This window comes from Arachis stenosperma, chromosome 6 (assembly GCF_014773155.1).
Source record: "Arachis stenosperma cultivar V10309 chromosome 6, arast.V10309.gnm1.PFL2, whole genome shotgun sequence".
Classification (NCBI taxonomy): domain Eukaryota; kingdom Viridiplantae; phylum Streptophyta; class Magnoliopsida; order Fabales; family Fabaceae; genus Arachis; species Arachis stenosperma.
In genome coordinates this window covers 114,363,264-114,374,685 of record NC_080382.1, presented here as the reverse complement: position 1 = coordinate 114,374,685, position 11,422 = coordinate 114,363,264, and the positions used below count along the sequence as shown (strand labels likewise).

At 36.0% G+C, this 11,422-nt stretch overlaps 1 protein-coding gene and 1 pseudogene across 1 annotated transcript; one reads left to right on the top strand and one right to left on the bottom strand.

The window, feature by feature from the left end:
- The first annotated feature begins 2,385 nt into the window (after positions 1–2,385).
- Positions 2,386–4,510, top strand: LOC130935694 (UDP-glycosyltransferase 73C1-like). Its single transcript, XM_057865560.1, has one exon. It carries the CDS (start codon positions 2,483–2,485, stop codon positions 3,962–3,964), a length of 1,482 nt encoding a protein of 493 aa, XP_057721543.1. The 5' UTR covers positions 2,386–2,482; the 3' UTR covers positions 3,965–4,510.
- A 607-nt stretch (positions 4,511–5,117) lies between these two features.
- LOC130934436 (UMP-CMP kinase 3-like) lies at positions 5,118–8,344 on the bottom strand (annotated as a pseudogene).
- Positions 8,345–11,422: the final 3,078 nt, after the last annotated feature.

Genomic DNA, 11,422 nt, shown 5'->3' with positions numbered 1-11,422 from the left:
TTATATTCCTTACGGAGATGCACGACAGAGAGACAATGTCTGGGTTAGCTACCGGATGTGTCGGGTTATGACAGTTTAACCGACACATGAGCTCATGGCCATTAGGATAGGAATGCATCATATGCATCTATGTGACATTATTTTAGTGTGCATATTATATTTGGTTTGCCTACGTGAATAATTATATTTAACTGTTAATTGCTATACTTGATATAAGTGCTCTTGTTTGTGTTTGAATTTCATTACTTGTGATTGTGCCTGATTGATTGGATTGTGGTGAATTGGGTGTTGATTAAGTTTCATGGGCCGGAGGCCGTGATTGATTATGTCATGGGTCGGAGGCCGTGATTGGTTTGTGTTTGAGTTTTAGCAGAGTATGAAAAAGCCGGTTCAGCATAGACTTAATGAACCTATGCTTGGAACAGGTTGGTCATTCATAATGTCTAGGTAACTTTTAAGATTCTTATAAGAAAAATATGAGTTTTGAATTTTGGATAATTAATTGATGGTTTTTGAAAAGGTTTTGAATTTTTGGATGTTAAACTGTTGGTTTTCAGAAAGATTCATAAGACGAGCGATGATCACTGCAGTTGAAACTAGTTTTCTTTTAAATATCTTATTATGACAATTTTGAAACTCCTACAATGAGACCGTGTGACTAGGTTCTCACCCCCTACAACCTTGTCTTTTTAGGAAATGGACAAAGAAGTTCATGAATAGTTTATTTTGCTTATATGATATTATTGTATTAGCTTATTTATTATTTTTTTCCTCACCTTTAATATTATATTTTTGTAACGAGGGATAGGAGTCGTGATTGTAATGTTTAATGTTTATAAGTTGTTATATTAGGAAACTCTGGTTCTTAATATATATATATATATATATATATATATATATATATATATTATATATATATGAAGTGTTGTAATTAGTTTGCATGTATGTATGTACGTTTTTAAGAAAAAGTATTTCCGGTTTTTTAAAACAAAAGTATAAGGATTTGAGATTAAAAATGCTCATATTTTAATTATTAAGTATATCATAGTCATCATAATATCCTAACTATCAAAATGGTATAGGCAGAAGCATGACATTCTGATAATAAGGGTGTTACACTTCATCCACATTAGTGTACATCCTTTCCCTGCCTCCACTTCTACTTTCATCACTACCTAATCAATCTCCAATTCTCCAATGCATCAACCAAAATTAGTAAAATATTAACCTAATAATCACCTCTAAATCAACTAGAAAACCCCCAAATAGCAATGAACAAAAGAATAAAACACAATCTCAAAAATTGATTTCACAATAATTAAATAATAGATTATCAAATCTAATTCAATAATCAAATAGGGACAAAACACAATAAATTCTAACAATAAAGAGTAGTGTGAGATATTATTAAATTAGACATTCATAATTGTAGGCTACGGAAAAACCAAGAATAAATCTTGATCCAAAATTTTAATAGAAAACAATGAACAATTTGAAGATGATCATGAAAAATAATAAAACAAGGGAGAAATACTTGATAAGAAAGAAAAAAAAGTTGTTTTAGAATAGAAAATGAAAAAGGTGTGGGTTTTAGAGAATTTAGTTTCAATCAAGTTTATTCTATAATTTTCTCAAAAGAATAGACGGAGATGATGAAACACAAGGTGACAACAAAGAATGACGATAGCGTCTGATGATTAGAGAGAGGCGACGATGAGTCACGAGGCGAGGCTACCGATGAAGTGGAGGTCCTTTTGTAGAATCGACCATGTCGACAATAGATAAAGTGAAAGTCCTTTTGTAGTGCTTGTGGTTGGCTGTAGGAGAGAGAGAAAAAAGTCATAGCAGCTGCGATGGAAGAAACAAGTGTCAATATTAGGTTGTTGATAGAAACTGTTGCAATAGTAATATGATGGGATAGTAATAAACTGAAAAGTGGAGAGAGAGAGAGTAGTAAAAATTTTATAATAAATTAACAGTTGACTAAATAAATTAACTATTAACCAAACGTTTAGGGTATTTTATCAAATGAAATATATTTTTTGAAAAATGAATCCTCTCAATTATTTTTTAACAATTAAAAAAGTAAAGTATAATTTTTTATTATTAATTATTATATATAAAATTAAAAAAAATATAAGAGAGAATATATTAAAAAATTATAGATCACATTTTACTTCTTCAATCTTTTTCAACAATTGAGAGAATTCATTTCCTATTTATTGGAAGTTATTTTATCATAAACAAATGTTAAAGTCTATTTTTTCAAAACTGAATCCAAATTGGCTATTTACTCTATAATTAAAAAAAAAAAAAGTTGTTGACGTCCGAAATAGCTAGGAAGCTGCTTCAGTCTTCAATCGGATGAGTACTTCTTGTTTTAGTCTTCACCCACTACCATCTTGCTTTCTGGAAACATTATAAGGTGGAACAATCATCAATTTCCTTCTTCCATAGTTTCCAGTATCCAACCACACAAAAAATGGCATCCCAAACACATAAGCAGCAGCTTCACTTTGTGGTGTTCCCACTCATGTCCCCAGGCCATATGCTCCCAATGATAGACATCGCCACAGTATTATCACACCAAGACAACGTTGTTGTAACCGTCGTAACAACCCCTCACAACGCTTCTCGCGTCTCGCAAACATTCTCTCGGGCTTCGGATTCTGGCCTCAATCTCCGCTTGGAACAGATCGAGTTCCCATCGGAAAAAGCTGGATTTCCACAAGGCTGTGAGAATTTCGACATGCTTCCTTCAATGGCCATGGCCTATAGCTTCTTCAGTGCTGCAAGTGACCTACTTCAAGAACCAGCAGAGAAGCTGTTCGAGGAATTGACACCAAAACCAAACTGCATAATCTCTGATGTAGGTTTGCCATATACTTCACACATAGCCGCCAAATTCAACGTCCCAAGAATCTCTTTCTACGGGGTTAGTTGCTTCTGTTTATCGTGGAACATAAATGTTCTAACCTCCAACATTCTAGATAGCGTAGCCAAGGATTCAGAGTACTTTCCCATACCTGGAATCCCTCACAAAATTATGGTCACCAAAGCTCAGCTTCCGGGAGCTACGACGAATTGGAAGTGGCAAGAGTTTGTTGATAAAATGGGAGTGGCTGAAATGGCGGCCTATGGAACGGTGGTAAATTCTTTCGAGGAGTTGGAGCCACCTTATGCAAGGGACTTCAAGAAGGCGAAAAACGGAAAAGTGTGGTGCATCGGACCGGTTTCGCTTAGGAACAAGGATCACTCGGACAAGGCTTGGAGAGGAAACAGGGCCTCTATCGACGAGGAACGTTTCATGAAGTGGCTTGATTCGCAAGAAACAAATTCTGTTATTTATGTCTGCCTTGGAAGCATGTGCAATTTAACTCCCTTGCAGTTCATAGAGCTTGCTATGGCCTTGGAAGAATCTAATAGGCCATTCATTTGGGCCATCAGGGAAAGGAACCAATCAGAAGAACTGAATGAATGGATTAAGCAATCGGGTTTTGACCATAGAATTAATGGTCGTGGCCTCTTGATCAGAGGTTGGGCTCCACAGGTACTAATACTGTCCCACCCTTCTGTGGGAGGGTTTTTAACACACTGTGGTTGGAATTCGACCTTAGAAGCAATATGTTACGGGGTGCCAATGCTAACATGGCCATTGTTCGGCGATCAATTCTTCAATCAGATATTTGTTGTGGAAATATTGAGAGTTGGTGTCAGTGTTGGAGTGGAGAGTCCTGTGAATTGGGGTGAAGAGGAAACAGGGGTTTTGGTGAAGAAGGAAGAAGTGAAGAATGCCATAAAAGAGTTAATGGAAGAGAACACGGAGACTGAAGAGAGAAGAAGAAGGGCAAAAGAGCTTGCGGAGATGGCTAAGAGTGCTGTGGAAGGAGGAGGTTCTTCACACCAAAACGTGAATCTTCTGATCCAAGATATCATGGAAATGGAACTGTCCAAGAAAGAGTGAAGATTTATCTTCATTTATCAAATGCAGAGTGAAGATTTTTCCCCTCATCTAATTTTCTTCCGTTATTACTACATAGATCAATTGCAAAGTACTATAATAAATGGTTGGAAGAAATTAATGCTTCATGGAGGCAGTGCTTTTTTTATTAGGTGAATGTTTTTATAATTTGATGAACATTATTTTAAAATCTTGTAGAAAATATTGTCTTTTGAATTATTCGCATTGGTGTTCCGGTGATGAAGAGAAAGCTGAAGTGATGATGAAAAGAGAGAGACTGGTTGAAGCTGTAGAGAAGTACATGATGAGTAGTGAATAGGGGAAGGAGGAAGAGGAAAAGACCAATGGAACTAGGGAACATGGCAAGCAGTGCTTGCTCAGGAGAAGGAAGGTGCTTCGCATTTCAAGGGAATGGCTACGGTTACTTTGAGCCGTCACCGCTCATTATCATTGTAGCGGTTAAAGGGTTACTGTAACTGTCGCCACTTATTAGTGGCTGGTTTTCTGTTCCCTCCATTATTATAAAAATTCAATCTTCATTGCTTGTTCTATTATAGGAAATCTCTAGAAGTGCTACATAGTGTTTAATTATTTTCCTTTTTATCATTTTTTTTGGAACTTTGATTGCTTGGTTTGTGATATGCATGAAACCAACCATTATTATGTTTCTTTGATGACTATAACTTTTGTGCTTCAAATGCTCTATTTAATTGATTGAAATGTAGTTTTTCTTGTGATTACAAGAAAACCAAGCTTTTGCTACGCTTTTAAATGTGGCAAAAAGTTGAAAAAAGCGGAGCAATAATTTTTACCATGCTTTTTGAGCTTTGGCACACTCTACTGCCATGCTTTTTTCGATTTATTGGCACGCTTTTTTGTTGCCACACTTTTAAGAACGTGTGAATTAGTTTTGGCTACGCTTCGAAAGCATGCCAATAAGAGATATAAAATCACACTTCAAAAGTGGGACTTGCCAGGCCCCAGCTAGAACTTTTTGTCACACTTTCACAATGTGGCCTATTCCTTTGTCAAATTAAAAAAAAAAAAGAAAATATTAGAAAATATAAAAAAAATTGATTTTTTATTAATTTATATGAATTATTTACTTGCTATAATTATAATTAAAAAATTACAATTCTATAACAAAATTAATAATTTAATTCCTAGCGACTCTCATTGTACATAAGAACTTAACAGGGTTGCAATTGAAAGGATTGGCAAGCGCAGCATGTGCCAAAAATGGAAGTTTTCTCAAGGACCTCCCACTCATTCCCTGTGGACAAACCAAGCTAATTAGTTAAAAGTAAAGATCAACCAGAAAAGATTTTAAGTTCAAGAAAACCTTGAACCGCTTCCTTATTGTTTCAATATTGTCATCTTCTCTACCCTTTAATATCAAAAGATAGTATTTGCTATTTAATACTGAACCATAACCAATATATATATATATATAAAGGAAAGGGAAAAAGAGCCCAAACCTGGTTCGTACTTAAAAGTCACCTCTTCATTTCCTCCTCTGGATAATAAAAAAATAGGACAATGATGGTTCCATTCCTGTTTGCAGACCATAGATTATTCTCAAAGTTACAAGTTTTCACAACCATACTGGAAACAATCACAAATGAAAAGATATTTAATAGAATTAATAATTACCACTTTCTCAAATGCTGCTTGGTTTTCCTCATTACGAGGAAAACTTCCGATGGAACAATTTTTTCTTCTTTAATCGTATTTTGAATCATTGTACTATCAATTTTCAAACGTCAGAAGATAAATATGAAAACGATAAGAGATGTAGGCAACACAAACTCAACAAAAAGAGATGGCACTAGCATCAGAATTGACAAAAAGTCACAACTTTTAGTTGAATTATAAGATACCATTTCACTATAATTTCTCATTCTACACATTCTGTTCCAATTCTACCAAGATTTATTCAAATGCACAAAATTATAAAATAATAAGTGTATCCCAGGACTATAGTAGCGCAATGAACTCATTTCCCGACACGATGAGGTCTTGGTTGTGTAGATATACAACCTTAACCCCAAAAGGAGACAAACTATCATTATGCCAAGGCTCAACCTACAGATCTAATCTCTTATTCTTGTAAAGAGACAAGAAGATTAAGTTCAAAACAATGTAACTATTAACCTAACGCTAATTCACTATCATATCAAACGGAGCAAAGGAACTATATCCATTTTCAGAACCAGATTTTATTTCTGCTTGTAGAAGATCACCAGCACTTAGGTGAGTATACCCATAGTGTTGCACAATGTTAGCACATTGGGTGCCCTTTCCACTTCCTGGCCCACCTGTATTAGGTCAAAAATCAACTTAGAAGTCAGAAAATGTCAATTATAAATGAGCACGAGATCATAAACTGGTGATAAGTAATTCTCTATATATGGTTATCGATAAATAGACACAGTTGGGACTTCGTAACTTGTAGAAAATAATACTTATTATAACTTGCTCAATCCCATGGGAAGCAATGTCAAACTAAGATCGAAGGCTGTAATTTTTTTTTTTCTTCTTAAATTCTATTGTTTTGGATAAAGCCGCTTTTCATAAACAAAAACAAAGCAACAATAAAAGCAGTTTTTCAAAGGATCAAAAGACCTACTCTAGTTGAAGTTCATAACAACCACAGAGTAATAAATGTGTGAATTTGAAGTAACCAAAAAAGGCCATTGAAAGGTTTGGCAACAACAAACATGAAAGACAGGTATTGAAAAGACAATCCAAATCCCACAGTACAACATGTTATGTAGGTTATAATAATTCGAATAAAGAATGGATAATCTTATTATCCATTAGAATCTTACTGATGTTAAGTTAAACATAGAGAAGATCTGACACACATGGTTACAAAGAGCCAGCATCATAATGATGTTGGTATGTTGGAAGTGACAAATAAATTAATAGGGTAGTACCTGTTTCACAAATACAAATTCTGTGGACATTATCGGCGAGAAAGGGTTCGTCCATGGGGAGAGGAATGGGGCCATCACAATAGCTCAAACTCCTCTTCTCAAGCATCCTGAAATCGAAAAAAAAGTTGCGAACAGCATGAATGAATACGTGAATAAACAAGAAGGATTATGTCGCAATATAGAATAATTGCTATTACGTTGTATGAGCATTACTTAGAACAGTACATAATGATTTAAAAGAAAAAAAAAAACAACACAAGGAAGGGGAAAAAGTAGGGCTACACACGGATCGGATCAAATATAGCCTATAATTCTATCTGATCCGCACTGCAATTATTGGATAGGATCGGATATGATATTCACATTTTTTCAAGTTGGATCCAATCGGATATTAGGTATATCCGCATAATTCAAAAACATTGTTTTAAGGCCCTTTTTGGCTCTAGAAAATCTATTTTTTCACATGTTTAAGCCTATTTACTCCTAAAATATTATCAATAAAAGTTCTCTTGAATAACAAAAGAAAAATAATAACACAAGATCTAAATTTAATTATTCTAAATTAAAGTACAACATAAAAAATTAAAAACAAGATATTATAAAATTCATAAAACAACACACTAAAATTCATAACACATTAGGGTTTACTTTCTTAAACTATGAGAGTATGATATTTATATGAGACGTGCGGATATGCGGATCGGATCTGCGGATATCACTGCCAAATCCGCAATTCGATCCAACCATAGTACAGATCAGATCAGATCCGATCCGATGGCTCTGCGAATCGGATAATATCCTTAAATTTTGGATCGGATACAGATAATTACCACGGATATGCGGGTATTATCCGATCCATGTGCAGCCCTAGGAAAAGGTAGAAAAGAATCGGATGCTGGCTTTAACGAAAGTCAATAATAGTGCAATCAACTAATCAATACCTCCATTATTTGGGACAGCTGAAGATCGGTACATTTTCATATTACTGGTTTAATACTTTTCAGTTGCTCATTTGTTGCTCATAGCATTCTAGATGCAGAGATTCAGAGAACCAACTGAGAACAAAGAAGGAGTCAAGCAGTGACGTATCGAAAAAAATTTAGGAATAAAGGCAAAAATATGTATATTAAAATAAAGGAAAAAGGAGAAATTAGTTCCTAAGCTTTTATTTCGTGGACAGATTCGTCCCTGAAGATCTAAAAATATAAAACCGCCCCTTACTATTCAAAAGGCATGACGGATCGATCCTTCCATGCAAAATGCTCCCCCAAACGTAACGGAGACAAGTGATGTGTCACTTAGTTGGCGCTGATAGGTGACCTCCACCGTAATGGTATATAGGTGTAAAGGTGGATTGATGTTAGGGACAAATGCGTCCCTGGAGGGAAAGACGACGTCATTTTGCTTATGTGCCCTATGTCTTCAAATGGAACTTAGTCGCCATTGCTGTTGTCATTTCTGTGAGAGGTTGAGAGTGGTGGTATTGTGCAGTGTTCAATGGTCAGCGATGGAGCTTCATCTAGCACACGACCCGTTCTACTGCCGTCAACTGTTAAATGTGTGAAAGCTGCAGAGGAGAAAGACGAGATTGCTCCGACATGTAAATGTGGAGTGTACACCATATTGTACAAATCGAGGATGACGACAAACCCTAATAGATTATTCTTTGGATGTTCATTCTTTAAGGTAAGTTGATGATTTTGTTTTAGTGAGTTTGATTATATGGGCTTTGTTTATGTGATTTTTGTTTTGGAATGATGAACATGCAGTTGAAAAATTCCAGTCATTGCAAGTTCTTTTTATGGCTAGATGACCATGTTTCAACAATAAAAGTCCTTGACAAGTTTATGACTGAGAAATAGGTTGATGATCTGAAAGTGTATTTGGGGAAGAAGGTAGTAGAACAGAGACTAATGGATTTGGAGAAGAAGCTATTGCATCTAGAGAGGAAGAAAAATGTTAATATGTATTTAGTTATTCTTGTAGTGGTTAGTATAATTTTTGCTTCCGTTATTGCCAAAATTGGCTGACAAGTAGAAAAGTCAGAAAAAATGCTGTAATGAGGTATGGGATGAGTTCCCAAGAGTTGTATGCTTTTCGAACAAAAGTATTGTATTAAACGATGTTATATCCAACAAAGTGAAGAAAAAATGTGTATGAAGCTATTGCCCTAAGAAAGTTAATGGCATAATCTGTAGAGATATGATTAGATAAGTAAAGCATATATTAATCTCATGAAAGAGATGTTAATGTCATCAAAGAAGTCTAAACATGTCTATTGCCAAAATAAGGCATAACTTAAGCCTGCAAGCTATACAATCACATTGTTTCCAAAAAGAGTGTTGTAAATCACAGTATTTCCAAAAAGGATGTTGATGTACTTAAACATGTAGTGTTAACTACTAGGCTTGCTTAGTCCTAGAGTAGGGATGAACTTAAACAGCCGTTGAGTTGCTTTGCCTACTGTTGCCGAAGTTTGTGGAGAGGCTCCTGATGTAGTTGGTTGTTGTGGAGAAGGCAGCAGTTGTTCAGGCTAGGGAGGTGGTACAGGTTGAGAGGGTTTGTTTGCCACAGGCTTTCTCTTTATGGTTTGCTTAGGTCTAAATGGCCTAGGAGCAGGGCATGATGAAGACTAGATTAGAGGCCTAAATGGTGCTTGCGGAGGCCTTGATGGTGTCGTAACCACTGCTACTGAGGGTCCAGATTCTTGTTCAGACATCGGGGCAGCATTTGTATTCGAATTACCCTACAAAAAGGTCGAAAGAATTGTGAATGCATCAAAAACAACAAGCAAAAGTCACCAAAGTCCATGAGAGGATACCTCATCAGCAAATGAACGGTTAGTAGAATTCTGTTCAACATGAGGAGGGTTAGTTGCAGCAGGGTCACTCTGCTCCACAGTCTAAAATGGCATTTAGTATTAACAGTCTCAATGAAGCATATTATAAAATAAGACGTTTAAAACCCTAATGAATTAATGTAAAGTCAGATAAAACCCTAAGTAATTTTAAAATAGACAACTAAACCCCTGAATTTATTATCGCGGGGACAGTTACATCCCTGAGTAACTAAGTACTACCTCTTCTTGAGGGGCTGACTGTGACAATGGAAGCACCACAAGTGAGAGGTATTCATTGGGCTTCTTCCTTGGCTTTTTCATTTTTGGCTTCCAGTTTGGGTTGGATGGTGTCCCTTTGCACATCTTGTAGTTCTGTCCCCTCTTACCACACTTGCTACACATGACATAGAAAGTCATCTTTAACTTGTCATCATCAATAACAGTCTCAGCTGGGTCTTTCTGTCTATTATACACCTTAGGACGTCCAATTAGCCTTTTTAACACGGATGGAGCAGGTTTAGTATACTTAGACCTTGTCCAGTATTCCTTACTAGTTACTAGCTAGATGAAGTGTTCGTATGTCTTTTTAATAGACTCCATACATAGCCATGGATTCACATAATCATCAGGGTTATCATGTCTTTTTCTTACTGCAGCTATAGCATGAATGCACGGCATCCCTTTATAGCAAGACAACAGTATCACAACAATAAAATGGCATAATCATTATTAAAATTCACAGCATGTTTAAAATTGAAATTCACAACATCATTAAAATTGAAATTTACAGCATGATTAAAATTGAAATTCACAGCATGATTAAAACTTCAGGCTTTGACTGACCAGTGAGTTGCCATTTGTTACACCAGCAGCTATGCTTAATCAAATCCACATCAACTTTGGAGCCCTTGTACATGACTTCAAAACGTTTGCGCTCGTTATCACCAATCCACTCCACTGTCCATTTGTTGCTTGGTTTGATGAGCCTCTTCAGCCTTTTCTCTTGCACTGGCGCGAGTTTCCCTTCATGAGTCCCCAGAAGTTTCTGGTGTTGAACCATTCGCCTCATCACATAGCACCGTAATACCTCGCACATTGTAAGTATCAGCTTGCATCTATACTTCAACACCTTTGCGTTAAACGACTCGCATATGTTGTTTGTTAGGTTGTCGACCTTGGGACCATGGCTAAAGTATGCTCTAATCCAAGTAGCAGGATAAAATTTCATGAGGTAGGCCCAAGTATCCTTGTTCACTTTTTTCAGTCTTTCCATGGTTGACTTGAATTCAGAGATGGTTGTGCATCTTACACAGTCCCACACTATTTCTCTTATATACAAATCCTTGAATTGGTTTATAAAATTCATCCACATATTGGTGCACGAAATTGTGATACACAATGGCGCCAACAACTTGGTCGCACAATTGTAATCTCACTTCTTTGTAACAACTTCGCACAACTAACCAGCAAGTGCACTGGGTCGTCCAAGTAATACCTTACGTGAGTAAGGATCGATCCCACGGAGATTGTCGGCTTGAAGCAAGCTCTGGTCACCTTATAAATCTTAGTCAGGCGGATAAAAATAGTTATGGAGTTTTAATAAGTGAAAAGATAAATAACACAAAAAATAAAGATAGAGATACTTATGTAATTCATTGGTGAGAATTTCAGATAAGTGTATGG

Excerpts from the sequence above, each read along its gene's own strand:
- LOC130935694 (XM_057865560.1), top strand. The coding sequence starts at position 2,483 with ATGGCATCCCAAACACATAAGCAGCAGCTTCACTTTGTGGTGTTCCCA.